The sequence below is a fragment of the Protopterus annectens genome, chromosome 7.part0 (assembly GCF_019279795.1).
Source record: "Protopterus annectens isolate FY-2018-M chromosome 7.part0, PAN1.0, whole genome shotgun sequence".
Taxonomy (NCBI): Eukaryota; Metazoa; Chordata; order Ceratodontiformes; family Protopteridae; genus Protopterus; species Protopterus annectens.
In genome coordinates, this window is record NC_056739.1 from 290,892,820 (window position 1) to 290,912,964 (window position 20,145).

General features: G+C 40.6%; 1 protein-coding gene across 1 annotated transcript in view; it reads right to left on the reverse strand.

Annotated features, from left to right (window-relative positions):
• Positions 1 to 20,145, reverse strand: part of RBBP5 (RB binding protein 5, histone lysine methyltransferase complex subunit) — a gene marked incomplete in the record, with an annotated part of 565,698 nt that overhangs the window by 421,347 nt on the left and 124,206 nt on the right. The window contains 1 exon segment of the mRNA XM_044076800.1: positions 19,543 to 19,705. Within this exon segment, the coding sequence (XP_043932735.1) occupies positions 19,543 to 19,705 (163 nt within the window).

The window sequence follows — 20,145 nt, forward strand, 5'->3', positions numbered from 1 at the left end:
ACAATAAATTAAACAATCACAATAACTAATGTTTAAAGAGAACTAATCTCTTAAAAATACATTAAAAAAAAAAAAAATATATATATATATATATACATATATACATACAAGCACACACACACATTGAATATAAACCCCTTGTTTAAAAAAACAAAATGTTAAAATGATACAACCAAACTCAGAGATAATGCTATAATCTCTGCATATGCAGAAAACATTTAATTTTGATCGTCTCATTCAGATCTGGTGGCTGATCAGCTAGCAAAAAAATATGCCATTTACTTTCACTGCATCCTAACAGATTCTTGTAGTCACCACAAAAGGTTTCTGACCTGGCAGTGTCAAGAACAAAAAAACGAAAATTTCTTAAAATTGTTACAAACTGCAGCATGTCTAGCCAAAGCATTTGTCATATAATTTTTTTTTTATACCCAGAACATGTTCATATATTCTTCTGCTCAAAGTTCCAATGGTCTTACCCACATAGAAACTGTTGCAAGAATTACAAACTGCAACGTAAATAACATTAGTAGTGTCACAACTCAAACGGCCCTTAGCCCAGGTGATCTTTTTAACATGTTTAAACTTCACACAAGCAGAAGTGACTATAAACCTTCATCGACTGCAGTGCCCACAATAAACAGTCCCTGATGACATAAATTCATCTTGTAAAAAATCAATTCTCTCCTTTTCAAGGACAGTTTTGATGCTGACAGTTCTTTTATATGTGAAAAGTGGTTTACTACTTAAAACTCTAGACAAATCAGGGTTCCCCATTAATACTTTCCAATTGTCAACAATGATGTATCTAATTAAACTCATTTTGTTAGAGATCGGAAATGGAAAGGCCGACCTATAGATAACAGAACCCGTATTTGAAATAACATCAAAACATCTCTGCATTGTCAGGATAGGACATGCCACACTGTCCCACAATGCTGAAACTTTACTGACAATCCTGCCAAGCCAATTGGAATCATACCCTCTCTGGGTGAAAAAATTAGTAAGCTTAGTCAATTCATAAGTGAAAATTGAGTGGTCTGGCGTTTTTTTTTTTTGGCTTTTTGAGTTTTATTAGTTTGTTTTTTCTTCGATTTTTATAAGCATGCGTATTGTGGAAAACCATAAATAAGAAGAAAAAAAAAACTTGAAGAGAACAATATGCATTCACCTGGTTACACAGCCATACCATATCATTAGGTGCTTAGAGCAAAACAATTCTGGATAACTTAGCAGTATTTACTTCTGACAAGATAGCCTTTTAGGTTACACAGCAAGAGAGAGTCTGGATACAGCTACATACCATAATGAAGCAATGACATAAGTGCTACCCTTGGAAAAAGTGCACCCATATTACAATAATGATGGCAGCCTGTCTGGACAGCAACAGCTAACAAAAGCACAAAACAATGCGATAAGCAAGCCTACACTTTAAACTGATGCACTGGTTCTGCTTAATAAGATGGCCATGCAGAACAATAATACAAACTCAAAGTTACATACTTACAGGAATGTTTGACTTCTCTGGTTTCTGTCTGCCAACTGAACAGCAAAACTGGTGTCTTTGGCGCCATCTAGTGTCAGTAAGGAACTCTTCACTAATTTGAGTTCCTTCCTACCCACAAACATTCCCTGTTGTGAATCCTGCAGACAGATTATGCCATGTTAGGCTACTAGCCAAAGCAAATAGACCCAATACATTCACATCCTCCAAATGATCCCTATAGATATCTCAGGAAAGGACAATTTGGAGGTGGTGGATGGCTCCAGAGTCTGGACAGAGATGAGAACAAACTAATGTTCTAGCAGGACAAACACTCCAAACAATAACTGCACTGCCATTTTGCTCACAGTTAAACAGCCTCTCTATGACCTGCTGCCTGAACAGCATAGATCCAAAGAGATCATTAACAAAAGCCTCCCTAAAAGAGTCCAAGAAATCTGTCAGGCATAACCAGGCCTGTCTCCTCATTGTTAGACCTGATCCTACTGCCCCGGCTGCTCCATATATCTCTCACTGTGTATTAGGTGCATGAACACAGAAGAAAATAAGACTCATAGGAGCCACCTGGGTTTCTAGTTGTGAACAGAGATCACCTCCAGCAGCGGTTTCAAGGAATCTGCTGTCTTTTGTGCAATATCTCCTTAAACATTCACCATATGCTCCATTTAGTTCAAAACTCTAACAGAGAACACACGACACTTAAACACATTTCCCTAAGATGTCTATCATCCTGGAGTCTTTGTTGGGAGGATGAATGGACTGAGCTTCCTCAGGGACATCTTTCTTTGCAGCAACAACTACAACAGAATCAACAAAGGGTCTTTTATTTAAAAACAGTCCGTCTTTGGGAGTACACAAGATCCTATCTGGTTTTCAGGGAAGTGGCTGAGCAATATCCTGGCCATGTGCCAGTCAACCTCATCATCTCCAATATTTCAATGACGGAAGGACAAATTATTATTCCAACGATAAAAATCCAAAGGGGGATATTCCAGTCACCTCTGCTGTTTTGGCGTGTCATTAATCCAGTAAGACGTCTAATTAACAGATTAGGTCATGGCTACAATTTGGCTCTTAGAAAACAACAAAGTATTAACACTTTTCTTTTTTGTGGATGATTTAAAATGGTATAGTTCATCAGATGAGGAATTGAAAGCGCAACTGCCAGTGGTCAAAACTTTTTCAGAGGATGCAAGAATAGATTTAGTACTGATAAATGTGAAAAAGCAACCTTTAAAGCAGGAAAGATGCAGCATCAAGAAAAAAGAAGTTATGCACCCACCATAAAGTTCTGTGTGAGCTGTCCACCTCGCCTCCATTCTTACTGATGGGTTTGAATCCTCGTCCAACTGCAAAAGCTCGAGGTCTTCAACCAGTTCGAGCCCATCTCCCTATCCCGTGATGCACCCTGGTCTTCCCTCAGACCTTGCTTGCTGTCTACTACCATTAATATGCCACTCTGAGAACTGGATAAGAGACAATGTACCATATATCAAAGGGTGACGGATCTCAAGTAGACTAGATGGGGGTTGGTGGGTGGGACGTAAGAATGAAGGCGAGATGAACAACTCACATGGAACGTTAAGGTGAGTACATAACTTCTTTATGTGAAGTTGTTCTATCTCGACATTCATTCTTACTGATGGGTAGCATCCCAAGCACCATGTTTCACGGGTGGCTCACGGGAGACTGTTCCTCAGAACTGTGGAACTAAAGGAGGTCCTGTCCCTGGAGGCCTTGTCTATTTTGTAATGAGTGCTAAAGGTATGAGGTCTTGACCACGTAGCTGCTGCACAAATAGCATCTAATGGTAGCCTTGAATGAGACTGAAACAGCTCTAGTAGAGTGGGCCTTTATTTTTTGTTGTAAGGGAGCATTCTCTGAACTATAAATGAAGGAAATGCAATCTGATAGCCATCTTGACAAGGTGACTGTTGTCACTGGGGCACCTTTTTTTGACTCTTGAAAAAAAAAAACAGAGCTGATCCACTGTTCAGAATTGTTTCGTTCTATCTAAATAAAATCAGAGTGGTCTATGAACATCAAGTTTGTGCCGCATGTGTTCCATCCTATTTTTGTATTTAGAAAAGAAAATGGGCAATTCAATAGATTGGTTAAGATTTGTCTCTGAACAAACTTTTGGTAAGAAGGATGGATTAGTTCTGAGTGAAACTTTGTCATTATGGAAAATCAGATACAGAGGTTTGATGGTCAAGGCCTGTAAACTCAGAAATCCTCCGAGCAGAAGTAATAGCTATCAAAAATATAGTCTTCCATGAGAGAAATTTCAAATGACAGGCTGAAGCTAGTTCAAAAGGAGGTAATATAATTTGGGAGAGAACAAAATTTAGATTCCATGGCATGGCTGGAGTTCTGGTTGGTGATCTCAAATGAATGGTACCCTTAAGAAAGGCTTCAGAGAGTCGATGTGACATGACATTAGAACCTTGGAAGCCAAGATGAAAGTTTGAGATTGCTGCTAAATGAACTCTAATGGTAGCTGCAGCAGCTCCTTTGTTGAAATGTTTAGTAAAAAAATTCCAGTACAGATGGGATTGGAGCTAGGTAGGGATCAACATCATCCTGTGATGCCCACAGAGAAAATCTGTTCCATTTGCTAAGATATACATTTCTGGTAGATGATTTATGAGAGAAGGTTATAATATGTTGGGCTTCCGCTGAGAGGTTGTAAATCCTGGCTATTGTTGGAATTGGAGCAGCCAAGCTGTCAGTTTGAGGGAATAAAGAGAAGGATGAACAGCCCCCGATCAATGGGTCAGCAGATCCGGAACTGGGCCCAGGATCCAGCGTTCTTCCAAAAGATGAGACTGAAGGAAGGAAAACCAAATTTGCAGAAGCCAGTAAGGGGCTACTAAGATTATGGTCCTTCCCAGAGACTTTGCTTTCTGCAATACTTTGGGTTTCAGAGGGAAGGGGGGAAATACATAAAGGAGACCCAGGGGCCAATTGTGCACCAATGCATCCCTTGGGGTATCCCCCGGCGGGGGGATCAGGGCAAAGTAGCTGCTGCATTTCGTGTTTGTTGCGGTAGCAAAGAGATCACAGCAAGGCTGGCCCCACCTGCGGAATATCCGTTCTGCTACTTGTTTCTTTAGGGACCACTCATGAGGCAAAAGAATTGACCTGCTTAGCTTGTTTGCTATCACACTGGACCTTCCCGGGATATGCATTATCAGAAAGTGCTGGGTGGAATTTGCCCACTGCCATACTCTCAAGGCCTCTCGACACAGGGGATAAGATTTGGTTCCTCCTTGTTTAAGTACCAGACCATTGACATGTCTGTCTGAACTGCAATTGTTCCCGGAGGTAGACAGTCTTGAAAGGACTGCAATGTAAGAAGTACCGCTCTCATCTCCAGAACATTTATATGCAGATGAGCTTTGTGTTTCTTCCATGTGCCTTGGGCTGTTCTTCCCTGATAATGCCCCCCACCCTATCAAGGAAGCGTCCATGGTCACCATGAATACGGGATTGGGCAGAACAAATGGACGGCCCGAGTTACCTGTTAAGATGTCAGCCATCACTGAAGGACCTTCTTGCACATATTCGTTATGATGATTTGGTGCGACATTGGGAGTTCCTGAAAGGACTACTGAGAGAACAGGAGCCACTGTAGAAATCGCATGTGTATTAAAGAGAGGGGAATAGCTATGATCGCTGCCGCCATTGATCCTAGCAATTTGAGTACCATTGAGACTGGGGCTTTTGTCCTTGGAAGCAAGTCTAATATTTATTTTCATAAGTGACAAACTCTTTCTGGAGGCAGACAACGTCATTGCAACTGTGTTTAGTTCTGCTCCTATAAAAATGGTCTGTTGCAATGGTGATAAGGCAGATTTTTCTGAGTTGATGGTAATCCCCAATTGATTGCAGAGATTTAAGGTTGTGTCCATCGCCTGAATGAGTTGATACTTGGTGGTGGCAGTGAGGAGCCAGTCATCTAGATATGGAAACACTTGGAATCCCAAACATCTCAGGTGAGCCGTGACCACTGCCATACATTAGGTGAACACACTGGGGGCTGTAGTGAGACTAAAGGGCACAGCGCGAAATTGATAATGGCTGGCTCCCAGCCGGAAGTGTATATGATCCCTGGATGGCCTGTCCATCTTTATGTGGTAGTACACATCCTAAAGATTTAAAGTGCACATCCAATTATCTTTCCCCAGAAATGGGAGTATTGACTGAAGCGTGACCTTATGGAACTTTTTCTTTTTTACTGACTTGTTTAGTCTGCTGAGGTCCAGGATAGGTCTCCAGTCCCCTGTTTTCTTTGGAACCAAAAAGAACCTTGAATAAGTTCTGGATCTTCTCTGGTCTGCTGGAACTGCCTGGATAACTTTTCACCAGCAACCTTTGGACCTCTAAGGCTGCTTGTTCCCTGTGACTGGGTGGAACATCTGGGATTTTTTTCATTAGAGGGGGGAGGAGTGGCAAAGGGAATTGTGTATCCTCTGGATATTATGCTTTGTACTCAGCTGTCGTTTATTTTTAGCCTGGCATCCAGGTACAAAGAAAGGTATCCACCGACTGCCTCCAGAGATGAACAGTCGGGCCTCCTTTCAGAAGCGCTGATACGGCTTGCCAAATAACTGGTCTCTGTCGCCCTGGTTCTGCGGACCCCCTCTGCCACGTGGGCGCTGTTTTCCATTATTACCCCCTCCTCTGCCTCTAGAGGAGGTTTCACCATGAGTGTCCTGGAAAGATCCTTGAGATTTACAGAACCATATCTTTCCACCACCCCCCCCCCTCTCTATGGAGTAAGGTCTATTTGGGGTAGAAAAATGTACTCCAATGGCAAACAAGGTCTTTCTGTCTTTTTCACTCCTGGTAACTGTTTACATTACCTTTGGACCGAAAAGGGACAAACCGTCAAAGAGGGCGTTCATGAAAGAAGACTTAAAGGGTTCTGCAAAGGAACATAAACGCATCCAGGAATGTCTCCTGAGAGCAATTCCTGTACCTGCTGCTCTGCTCGTTCCATCAACTGCATATGATAACAGACGCATGGACAAGTTCACAATTGAATTAAGAGTGGAAAGCTGGGAAGTTACCTCGTCCAAAACCTCTACAGCTACTGAAACCTGCAGGGTGTTTCCCAGCTCCTTCAGGAGATCCCTTTGTAATCTAGTGAAATGTGTAAGATAGTTTAGCAATCGAAGGACAAAGGCCGCTGAACTAAACATACACTTCCCATACCTGTCCATAATCCTGGACTCTCTATTAGGGGATGAACAGATGAAGAAGACTCTGATAATTCCTTTTTGGTGGCCGCCGTCATCATCATAGCATCAACAGTCACTCACTTAGTGTGACGAGTTCTATCTTGGGGGCAAGTTATAAATTTATTAGGCCTCCTGGGTATAGGCTCTGTGGTGTCTGGGGACTCCCATGCCATTCGAGTGAGTAATTCAAGCAACTCATCGAAGGGTGGAGACACCCAAGAGGTGGAGGGTTGAGACCCAAAAGACTTCAGGAGAACTGGCTCATCATCAGTAGGGTTAAGGGATTTCCAGCCACCCCTCTGTTTAAGAATTTCTAAGATATCTGCAAAAGAGATATCTTCTGTGAGGGACCCTTCTGACTCATCCAAGTCAGTATCTGAAGGGACGGACTCCTGTGGGAAGTCCAGATGCTTTCTCTTGCAAAGTCTCTTCCTAGGCACCAATTCAGTGGGAGATTCTGGAGAGATCTCGGAAGAACATGGCTCACCTAATGGGGCTTCCTGAGGCTCAGGATCTCTACGCTTCAAAGGAGCATATGATGTAGAGGAAGACACCGCTGCTTTCAAGGAGGGAGCTTCCGGGACTGATGGAGTGGACGTCGGTGTGGACCAAGCCCTACTAATAGCCTTGAAGGCCCCTCGGTCCCGACAAGACAAATCCCCTGGATCTGAGGATTTGATGGAAACTGTCTGCGCCGGTACGGAGGGCTCCGAGCCAGAGGTCGGGGCCGAACTCACTCGAGCCAAAGCCCCGAGAGGTAAAGTCTGCACCAACAAGTCGGTTCTACTATCCTCCCCGGAGCCAACCAGCGAGTGTCGGCTCTGAGATCCGTCGGTCGGCGCCGAAGACATCAGGACAGTAGGGGCCGATAAGCCTAGAATTGGTGTCGGTCCCAAAGATCCCACAATCATCAGTTCCACGCACTACGGCTCCGACACTTCCATGCAGACCGGAGGAGGAATAGAAGATGTTGGGTGAACTAAAGTCAGCTCCGAAGACCCCGGGAAGGTGCTGATAAAATTTTTACCAGCGCCGGTATCTGTAAAAGCATCTTCACAAAACAGTGTAAGAAACTTCTCTGTGTGGAAGATTTTCAGTCCATATATTTCTAGTTAATCACTGTATATAATCAGATCAGACAATAGTAGTAGAAGTAGAACTTATCAAGTCGTAATAATAGAAAATATATCTACAGCATTACTAAGTAATCCAGGTAGTCTGTTTCCAGTCAAAAATCCTTTATTAAGTACTTGTCTGTGTACTTAATAAAGGATTTTTGACTGGAAACAGACGACCTGCCTTGCTTGGATTACTTTTGAATACTTAGTAATGCTGTAGAATTATATATTTTCTATTATTACTTTTTGACTTGACGAGTTTATGTTCACTACTTCTACTACTATTGTCTGATCTGATTATATACATTGATTAACTTGAAATATATGGACTGAAAATCTTCCACACAGAGAAGTTTTTTACACTGTTTTGTTTTTAGACCCACTACACTTTAGTGGGTTGTTTTGAGACTTCAGGGATACAACGGAGATTACTTGTTTTTTAAAAGCATCTTCACCACGCAATTCACATCCAAATCAGACAGTCTACTTGAGGCCCGTGAAGAATGTGACGAAGCCACCGATTGTAAAATGGGAGATTTAAATGTAGGAGATATTGGCTCCAAGGTCGGGGACCGGCTCCTAACCACAAAGACAGTTGGTTCCGTAGGCTGTAGAGCAGATGTCGAAGCTTTACTGGATGCTGATTTTGTAGTCGATGGACTCTTTGTCAGTTCCATAGGCTTCTTGGAGTGCTGGTCAGACTTATCCAGCAACTCTTGGAAGGAGGATTTTAAAAGACCCTTATCCATGAGTTTTCTTTTCCTTTCATGCAACACTCTGGAGCTAAACGAGTGGCATATAACACAGCTTTCCTGCAGGTGCACATCACCCAAATAATAGACACATTCAGTACATCCATCAGTGATAGACATCTTTTGCCCACATCTTGGGCATTTTTTGAATCCAGACTTGGATTTTTCCTTTTCCTGATGAGGCATAGTATCAGAGACAAATACACTCAAGAAATATATAACTGTTGAAAAAAGACAGCAAGTATATTCAGAAGTACAAAAATACTAACACTTCACAAGCAACTATTGTCCTGTAAATAAAAGGGCTCTAACTCTAAATATCAACACTGAAGCAACTACTAAAAGCTTGTTAAAAAAAAAAAAAAAAGGCTCTAAGAAAATTTAACTATCGGTATCAATTTAAGCTAACGTTAAACTATCTGCCCTGTAAAAAAGAAGGGCTCTAATTTAAGATACGCGCACGCACAATATAAATGCTAGAGATAGGGAGAAGAAAGGCCTAATAACACGACCACTAATGTCTACTAATTTAACTATAGAAGTAACTAATTGTTAATATCTATGCTTTAAACTAACTACCTAAATAACTAACTAACAGGCTAAACTATTATAAGCACTTATTTAGCAGAAAAAAATAGAATTAAAGAAAGTTATTCATCAGCCAGAGCTGGTGAACGTGCAATCAAGTTGCAGCGGCAAAAGAGATCTGAGGGAAGACCAGGGTGCATCATGGGATAGAGAGCTGGCCTCAAGCTGGTTGATGACCTCGAGCTTTTGCAGTGCCGGCTCCGAACCCAACAGTAAGAATGAACGGCGAGAAAGAACAACTTCACATCATCAGTTTGGGACAGGAATGTGATATAAAGAACTTGAACAAGAGGGAGTGTATAAATATTTGAGAACTGATGAAGGATCAATAATAAAATACGAACAAATGCGAATAAAACCTAGTAGGGAATATTTTAGAAGACATGATACTGAAAACAGAGTCGACATCTAGGAACAAAGTCCAGTCTATAAACCAATTTGCTCTTCCTGTCCCCAAATACATTTTTGGAGTGACTGACTAGCCCCAAAACATGTTGGATAGGTTGGACAGGAAAACAAGAAGGATGCTTCATGCTCATCAAATGATTTATAAAAATCAGTGCGTACCAAGACTATACATTTCATGGTCAGAAGGAGGTATGAGCGTCCTTGAAATTGATTACATGTATATAGATCTGCAATTGTAAGAGTGCATACATACCTGCTGACCTCACAAGACCCAAACAATGTGAAAGTTATAAAACACGAGGAGAAAAAGTCTAGGATGACTTCCCTGCTTAGTTTAGCAGAAGCATATTGGCATCAAGCAAGAATGGAAATCAAACCAGAAGTAGATAAAACTCAGGCAGTAAATGAAATGTGCCAAAAAACAAAAGAAAGAATATGAGGTGAAGGATCAGATGAGAAGTAAAGAAATGTAGAGCACCTACATACATTTGTAAGTAGCGAAAACTCTTGGAACAATCTTATGTTTATCAGGATCGAACTCAGAAATGGTTAAGGAGAGGTCAATTTAAACCAAAAGACAAAAGGTTAATATTGGCTACTCAAGATAAGATCGTAAACCAACATGTATGTAGTCCACTAAGTCTATTGAACATGTGGGGAAAACAGACTAATATCGGATTTGTAAAAGAGAACTGGAAACAGTCACACATCTTGTTGCTGGTTGTGATATACTAATGGCAGAAGAACTGTATACTGAAAAGCATAATAATGTGGCAAGACTGTTGCATTGGGGCTTGTGCAAACATAAATTGTAGTAGCTGAAACACTGGAAACATGAGCCACAAAACATTATAGAAAATGATGAAGTGTATATCACATGGGAATTACCCATTATCAACAGTAGCATTGATCACTGAAATTGCTATACCCAGAGGCTTTAGTGTCTTGTGTACAGAGAGAGAGAGACAATCATAAAATACCAGTATTTGCTGGCAGAAACAAGGGCAATGTGGAAGGAGGATAACCCAGCCAATTACAATAGCAGAAGGAGTAATAAGGCTTATAAAAAAAGAATTTACAGTTGTACTTAGATGCATTACCAAAACATATAACCCTATAAGAATGGCAGGAGTCGTCATTACTGGGCACACTGCGGGTGCTGCGAAGAGCACTTTCGGATAACATCAAAGAATAAAACACTAATTTCAATAACTTTAATCATACTTCGACTTAGAAGTGGGGTCCATTGTCATCATGGTATTAGAAACTCTAAAGACTTGGAGAAATTAAAAAAAAGGAAGGATCTTCAGTTTTGAGGGTGATTGACTGGCCCCAAAAGGTATTTCATCAGCTGGACAAGAAAACAAGAAAAAGGTTGGGAGGGTGGCCTAATGGTTAAGGTGTTTGCCTTACAAACACCAGGTACACGGTTTGAATCTCACAGGGGATAATTGGCTAGGCTTAAAATGGCTCGCAAGAGCAGTTAGCCTAGTACTAATCTATGAACCTATGAACCTATACTTCTCGCTTATCAAATGAAAAATGAAAATCAGTGTACACCAAGATTTTATATTCCTTGTTACTGAAGGAAGTATCAGCCTCCTCAAAATTAACTGCATGTACTGATTTGCAATCGTAGGACTGCATACATATCTGCTGACCTCACCAGATCCAATCACAGTGAAAGTTTTGAAAAATGAAGAGAACAAATCTAAAATGACCTCCCTGCTTAGTTTAGCATAGGCATATCAGAGGCAAGCAGGAATGGAAACTAAACCACAAGTAGATAAAAATCAGGCAGTAACCGAATGTGCCAAAAAAACAAACAAAAAAAAAAAAAACAAAAGAAAGAATATAAGGAGAAGGATCAGATAAGATGACAAGAAATGTGGAAAAGGAATATATACACTTGCAAGAACAGAAAACTCCTGGAACAACCTTATGTCGATCAATATCCAACACAGAAATGATTAAGGAGAGGTGAATTTAAACCAAAAGATGAAAGGTTATATTAGCATCCGAGGATAGTACCTACCTATGAACCTATAAACATACATGCTGGTTTACAAAGTCCACGAATATGTGGGATAAAGAGACTATTGCAGGTTCTGTTGTTGGGTGTGACACACTAATGGCAGATGGCTTGTATACCAAAAGGCATAATAATGTGCCACAACTGTTACATGGGGGATTTTGCAAATATTACAATACTGAAGTAGTGGAGAATCATTCGAAACATGAACAACGCAGCATTATAGAGAATGATAAAGTTTATATCATATGGGATTACCTATTAACAAAAGCTCAAAAAATAGATGGAAAAAAACCACGTCTAGTAGTCCATGAAAAGAAGACAAAAGTAGCATTGATCAGTGACACTGCTACACCCAGTAATTATAGTGTCTTACATACAGAGAGGTGCAAAGTCATAAAATACCTTGATATGCAGGCAAAAAGGAGGGCAATGTGGAAGAAGGATACCTAGATAGCTCCAGCAGTAGCATAATGGGTCTCAAAAATGAATTTACAGTCTTATTTAGATATGCTATTAATACTTGTAACTCCATATGAAATGCAGGAGAAGTCAGTTCTGGGCAAACTCCACATGCTGCTGAGAACACTTCTGGCTAAGATCAAAGACTGAAACAATAACAACTTCATGAACTTTAATCTTACTTTGATTTAAGAATGGGATCCACTCCTATCATGGTATTAGAAACTGAAATGACTTTGGTATATTAAACAGGAAGGATGGATCTTCCAGAGGGGTTATGGGAGAAACCTCTAAACATCAAAATCTGTATCCATGGTGGGGGACTCCAAAGGGAAGTCTGTGTGCTTCCTCTTGTACTTCAACATCCAGAAGGACTAGGGCTCCCATGCCTCATCAGTACTGCCTAAAGCACAGGAAACCACGGATTAGTCCAGTACCAGCCTAAGCATCTTCTTGTTCTGGGGGAGCATATGTAATGTCCTGCTCAAGTGTCCAGACTCGCTGATGTCCTGGGACAGAATGGGTGCAAATGCAGCTATAGACAAACAAGAATTAGGGATAGCTCCCTTCTACAATACGTACTCAGATAAAATATTCAGGTCCAGTCCACTGGAATCCGTGCCAATAGCAAAAATGCATGGTATCAAGAGTGCCAAAACCTCCAGGGCGAAAACCAAGTCATAATCCTTCGGTCCCAAACTGTCAAATGCTGTACACTCCAACACTGAAAGTAGTCTTGTGGAACTGGTGCCAACAATCTAAGGGCCAAAGGCTTGATACTGACCCCAAGGACTGAGAGACTGTCAGCACCAAAAGGATCAGCATCACCGCTATTGGTGTTGAAACAGTTGGTTTCTGAGAAGTCAGATCAATCCACATCAAGGAGGTTGGTGCTACAGCTGGAGCTGATCCAAACAATGCCAATGATAAAACACGGTCCAGAGAAGGAAAGGTAAATGGTGAAGCCGGAGTCAAACCTTAGCCCTGCAATCAAACCGTCAAGGCTGATATGATGCCATACCACTTTTGGGTCTTGATAAAGGCAGACAGCATATGCTCTTGACCTAGATGAGTAGGGCTCCTGAGAGACCTAGGAGATCATACTGAAGCAACAGGAGGAGGTCTGGAAGCACTCAGTTTAAACAACTCTTTTTCCAAAGAGAAACTAACTGTTCTGCAATGAGCAGAAGAATCCATACTGGTAACAGAAGAATCCTGACATCACAGAGGGGATAGTCTTGGTGAAGACAACTTAAGCAAAGATAGAGAAATCTGGGAGAAGCGACCCTGTGGCCTGGAGGAGCTAGCATCAGTGGAGATGCATCTGTGTGGGAAGGAGTGGTCAACCTTACAGTCTTAGCTGGTGAGAACTCTCAAATAAGGATCTGCCTTTTTTTGCTTTCTTCTTGTCAGACAGTGTGTGCACCAATGATCCCACTGAAGCAGTAAGAACAATGAATGGAAAAAATAAGTAATTTCATCTTGTCCTTCCTACACATGTGGTCCGCCATGTCAAATCTCTAATGGGCGATTCCCAGCTGATCAAAGTCAACTCATCAAAAGCACACTCTTGACAAATATGTACACTAAGTAAATATACAATATTCATCAACAGTGTGTGAATAAACATGGATACTTGCAGAGAAGTGGAATTTGTTCTGTACAATAAATATTCTGTTACCATACAAAACAGATTTTAGGTGTTTATATGTATGTGACGTTGTTAGCATTTGTGAAGTGAGTCTGGGTGTGAAAGTTGACCTCCATGTGTACGAGGAGTTGTAGTCAAATGGGTGCTATATGAATGGGCTGTGTGTGTGGGGGGGAGCAAAAGGAGAGAAATGACATGGGTTTGCAATGTGTGCTTGCAGTTAAGTGCTTGAGTAATCAGGTCTGGTCTGCTGTATATATGGTACAGACTGCTACAAACATGCTTGTAGATTGAGGCCAGTGCTTGTAAGGAAGGGTAGTTTAAGTGTGCTGTGCTGGAAGTCCTTATAATGTGTGCAGTCAGGTGTCGGTAGTGTGTCCATGTGCATTCACATTTGCACAGAAGCAGGGTGCTTGTGATTGGTGGCGTCTGGTAGTGTGCGGGCACTTCTGAGTAAATGGGTGATCAAGATTTGTGTGTGTGTTTGCTATGAGATGGGTGTTTTTACAATTCTGACACAAGCAGTCTCAGAATTGGTTATATTAGCTTTTTGGGAAACTGACAGTGGTGTGTGTGGGTTCCCATATGCAAAATATGCGCTTGCGTGTTCTGGTCTGAATACATGGCGATCAACTGCATGCATTTGTGCATGTGCATGTATTTGCAATGAGTGTGTGGGTTTTGGTGCGCAGACTTTTTTTCTACCAAGTGTTTTTCAATATGTCTGTTCTCAGCGTTGAGCACTATACCAAGTCTTATGACACTGTTCAAAACGGGTATTTTTCAGAGCAGCTTACTGACACAACACCTAACTGCACAAAGTAGTCAAAGGTTTCCAGCTTGTCCTTTCCAGAGAAGGTCATAACAATCTAATATGAACTGAGTCACTGGAGACAGCAATTCCTTAAATTGCTAATCAGCCTACTTGCCTGCAAAATAAAAGAAAATGAAAGTTAGACATTTTTGTAAATATGTTCTGTATATGCATCACTGATGAAATGGGCATCCAACCCTCAAAGTCAAGCATTATGTTTAATTACACTTACCACTGAACTGTGACTACCCTAAGCAAAAAGACAAAGACTTGTTCATGCCCCACAATGAAATGCGATAAGCAATTAGTTGGTACCTGACCATAGCAGACAGAGAATGAAACTCCCATGCACTACTTAAACTCTGTCAGACAGTAAAGTATCAGTTTCTCACTTCACCTCATCCAGCCCCTCCAGCACCCAACCACTAAAGTAAATCTTGAGCAGCTTCAGTGCAGTCAAAAACAAAAACATTGAGTATTCTACCAACACATTGCAAAATCAATTAATTCCAAATACAGAGTACTATTTCATGAAATTCATTTTGAAGGAACCTACAACACAGTATTTTGCTGAAGACAGGTAAACCATAGTCATGTAGGGAAGGGCAAAGTCTGGTAAGCTGAAAGTGGCTTTCAGCAACCCATGCTCAAATAATTAGGATTCAATGATATTTATTTTTCCATACGGCTGTCACATTCACAAACCACTGAGCCAGCAGAATGTACAAAAGCTTCAGTCTGATTCCACCCTTAGTATGGTACACAGCTGCAGCAACTGCTGAGCCCTATCTTGCTGCATGAATACAGCCTTCTACTAAGTGATGCATAGCAGTTTCATACTGTTTATTATCAAAATATGGAAAGTCACAAACATTTCTATTTATGTGGTGTAGTTGAATAATATTGTCGAATTTGGTAATGTTTCTTGTAAAGAATCTCGAACATGATTACCTCGAAGTTGGCATTCAAAATAATTTGAAATACCAGGAGGTGACATCAGCCCCTCAAGGCTGTTGTGGTGAAGGTACCATTAGAACTGTATCTCTGAAGCACAAGTTTTTATGGTTTTGCAGGGGACACCCCCTGCATATTATATATTCCAACTCCAAGATCACACTACAGTGAGGAAAAGGGTAAATTTCACGAGCCCCACTATAGTGCGATCTGTTATCAGAACATCATATGCACATTAGCGAATGTACACTACTATTCGCTAATGTGTATTCGAACATTTTTCAGAACGGCATTAAGGAAACTGGAAAAGATGCATTCGACCATCCCAGTTTCACATAAGTGCCATTCTACATTTTGATAGTAAACTGCTCCACACACGCACTATAACAGCCAAAATGCACTCCCAAGTAAAACAGCAACTAGCAATCCACTGACTACATTAATAATGCCCTTCCACTACGAGCATTCATCTATGTCACATCAAAAGATCCCAAAGCATTTATCAGACAGCATGAAAAAGGCTAGAGATGTATAACCTGGAAAGACTTCTAAACAAATATTCTCAAGTGTTGATCCTTTGTGCACTAGCAGCATATGTTACACATTTTCCACACCCTATCGCAATGACATCTGTACAGGACAACCTGCCATCTTGTGATCATTTTCATTAAACATTAGATGGCTTATCTGTAGTAAATCACACTTCTCTGATATAAGAATTCACTCTTGCTTTAGCATGTCAGAAACTCTAATGTAGGTCTCATGTCTAATGGAAGATTTACCAAAATGCTAACATTTTCCTAGAAAAAGAACATCCTCAGGATGTTGAAATGTCACACTTTCACATGTAGGAACTACACATTTAGATATCTCACTTTTAACAAACAGATGCCACCTAGAATTTGATCTAGAGCTGTCCCAAAAGGAAGAAGCTAGTGCAGAAAAATTTCTACTTGCACCCTCACTTCTGTACACAGCATTCAACTGTACCTTGCAACACTTTACTGTCACCAGAGAGAGGCATCCAAGTAAATCCCAGTGTAAATCTATGAAATCAAAAGCTGAAACCCAGCCCTGCGGGACCTGTCAAGACTTAATAGCAAATCTGTTTGACATTAGACAGCTAGAGTTTCCTTTTTTACGAGTTTTTGTCCCCATGCTTGCAGACCATCAAGCACACTCATTCAAACTCTTCCCCAGGGCTATCACTTGGGTTCAAGGAAAGAGCTCTTTGGTTGACACATTCTTTCAGACAGTCATGAGGGTGTTTACTGCCCTATATAACATTCTCACAATGACGGTCTGTGAAGGTCAAATGTCACCCTTAGGACATGGGGACTGAAGACTCACGCCACCAGGGAAGCTCACAATGCCTTCTTATGTGGGTGCACACTCCTGTCCACCCACTATGAAAGGTGTCACTCATCTGCAGTTTGGTGAGTCTAACATCTGGGTAACATGGGTAACAGAAAATACACCCCTGGGATCACTTCATTGGCTCTGCTTGACAGAGGATCAGTTAATTAATCAATGGGACAGCGAAAGCGACACACTCTGGCTAGGCTTATAAATGCCCTAGGGTAGACAGCCTAGTATCTACCTATGAACCTATCTGCCTCTAGGTCTTATCATGTACTTGCATCCCTGCCCCTCTTGCAAGGGAACCTCTGCAGATGTGCCTGTTCCACAACCCACCCTTCCACCAAAATGTGCAGACCCAGCCTCCACTACCAGCAGTGTCAAAAGCATGGTCCTCTAATCGAACTTTGGTCACCTGAACCATAGCCAAAGCTTATCTACACATCACCAGTGTTGGCTCTCATTTTTTGTTGTTGCAAATCTGGAGACGAATCTTCAATTGCTGGATAACATAAACCAGTACTGACAAACTTCACCTGCAGTTACGGACAGGACTGCAGTTTCCTGTCCCCCAACCAATTTACATAATGGAAACAGGAAGTTCAAACTTTGGTTACTTAATTCTAAGGTATCTCTTCGACAACTACAAACATATACCCTTTAATGGATTTCTGCATTTCACTCACTGTAACAAAAGAATTTTCACACTATCACACTACCAATTAAACAACCTTACATACAAGAGTGAGCAATTACGTTGTCAAGTTAAAATGAAAATTTCCATGAAACTTATCCCCTACAAACTTGGCACCAACAACTTTCCGCTGTATGCAATTATGCCACCACACAAATGAACTATAACCAAATTTGATACAGATCGTCTTGTGCTTCTTGAGATGCAATGACTTCATGTCAGTAATACATTTTCTTTAAGGTCTTTTTATAGACCACCTATGTCTGCCCATCTGGCAGCTCTTCCATCCTTCATGCTAAATGTCTATGTCCAAGCAGTGAGAAATTACTAAAGGATTCCAGGATTTGGAGTTCAAACTGCAGATTTAAATATTCTGTAGAATTATTTTTCTGCAATTCTTCACACCAATGGATCAGAAGCTCTTATATGTACTTAACGTTAAAAAGAGTAACTTCCTCTATTTACTCATCTTTTTTGTAGCACATCTTCAGGGTTTTGTTTTTATATGCAACATATGTTAGCTGAAGAGCATTATCAAATGCTAATTTTATGCTTATGGAGTACTACAGTATGACTGTTTCACTGTAAAACACTTACTTTATGGGGGAGCACATTTTTGAATGATTAAATGAATGAATGAATGAGTCTGGTGCAAATCCAAGTATTATTCACTAAATGCACAGAATGTTCACAAAACTGAAAATGAACATTTGTCCAAAATGTTGTTTTTTTTTTTTTGGGGGGGGGCTATAAACCCTCAATTTACTACAGCAGAATTACCTCCATGGTTACCAAACACAGGGGAGATACAGCAAATGCTTCCCCACAACCACAAAAAGTATTTGTCATTTCAAGGTTGCCAAAAAGAGGAGAGAAGCAAAGGAGCAGGTATGCTAACCTCTTCCTGATTTGAACACTTGTGTTTTAGGCAAATGTGTGTAACCACACATCAACTACTACTTTTATGTATAATATCATGCGGAGTAGGAACAGAGTATCCCTCAAGGAAAACATATTGCAACAGATATAATGAACAAATAACTATTAACAAATAACCACTATTACACAAAGAAAAAATAAGCAAATACTTGAGTCAAAATTACACGGCACAATGGAATTCCAACTGTGGCAAAGCAAAAGGCCTCATTCACATGCTCATGTAACAACTGAAGAGGGGAATTCCATACTTGCAAAAACAAGGAACTGAAAAAGGAGATGGGAAAAGAGGACTTCAACTGCTGAGTGTTAAAACCATTACTTACCCGAAAACAATATCTCAAAAGTAAATGCTAGGAAATAAAATGCCTTCTTACTAAATTAGCATCTTCTCCTGGGAAATAAAAATGATGTGGCTACACTGAGCAGAATTAAGTGGCAGTTTTAATGAAAAATCACTGCAAACATCAAATGATACAGCATATAACTGAGTTTGCCCACTTAGTCTAAAAGAATATGAAAACCTAAAGAATCAAATGCATTGCAGTGCACAGCTAGCAGTCACCCAAAAGCAAAGAAGGAAGATTATCACCAAAATCAGAATCCATCCTTAGCTGATTACTGCAGCTGCTGCTCACCTCTGCAATGCTGAAAACAAGAAAAAGCATGGGATGGAAAGACAGTAATAACTTTTTTTGTGGGTGAAATGTGCAACAAAAGTGACAGCTAAACCCAGGCTGGGCTGCTAGGCAGAATAAAGGAGAAACAACAGTTAAGAACTTCTGTAAGAAGACATGTACTCTTAGGGCTCCTATGGCACTACAACCTGTTGTACACAGTGGAGAGTCATGTCTGGGAAATGTGATCAAAAGAAAGAAAGTTGATCCATACAAACTATCATGAATAGCCTGCAGTGAAGGATAAAAGATAACAGACCAGAATGAGATGCATTTCAGTCAAAAAAGGCTTAGATAAAAGACACCCAAAGCACCTTTGTGTTTGAGCACTCTTTAAAGTCTCTTACCTTTCCCTTGGCATTTCCTGTGTAAGTGTACTCGCCACGTCTGTCGAAAGATGCCACTACATTCAAGTCTGAATCATCATCTACAGGTAATACCACATGCTTTGAGTCAGATAACGTTAACAGGACCGGTGCAGACTTCATTGGGCAAACAAGTACTCTGTTTCTGGACAGTGATGTACAATAAAAAAAATGCAGATTTATGTTTCAGGTTCAACAAAACAGTATCCAGCAGTCCTATGTACAATATTATCCATTATGTGCAATGTGTATATGACAGTTTTAAATAATTTCTAGTTAAAACGGTTTCATCTCACTATCCTAAATATGTCCTGCTGCAAAGCAGTAACTGAATTAATCTGTACACATATTAGATAAAACTTAAAGTAAGGTATTTATTTTTCTTTCTGTTCAATGCATTCACTTCTTTACTTTGACACCATGGAATTGCTTTTTTGCTACACTATGATGTGAATTAGGTCAAGCCACAACACAATTCAAAACTGGTTACTGCTTTGTGCTGAATAAGTGACTTCTTCCATAGTAAGGAGCTTTTTCAAGTTCACTTCAAAAGGAAAATAAAAAAATATACTCAATTGAAGACAC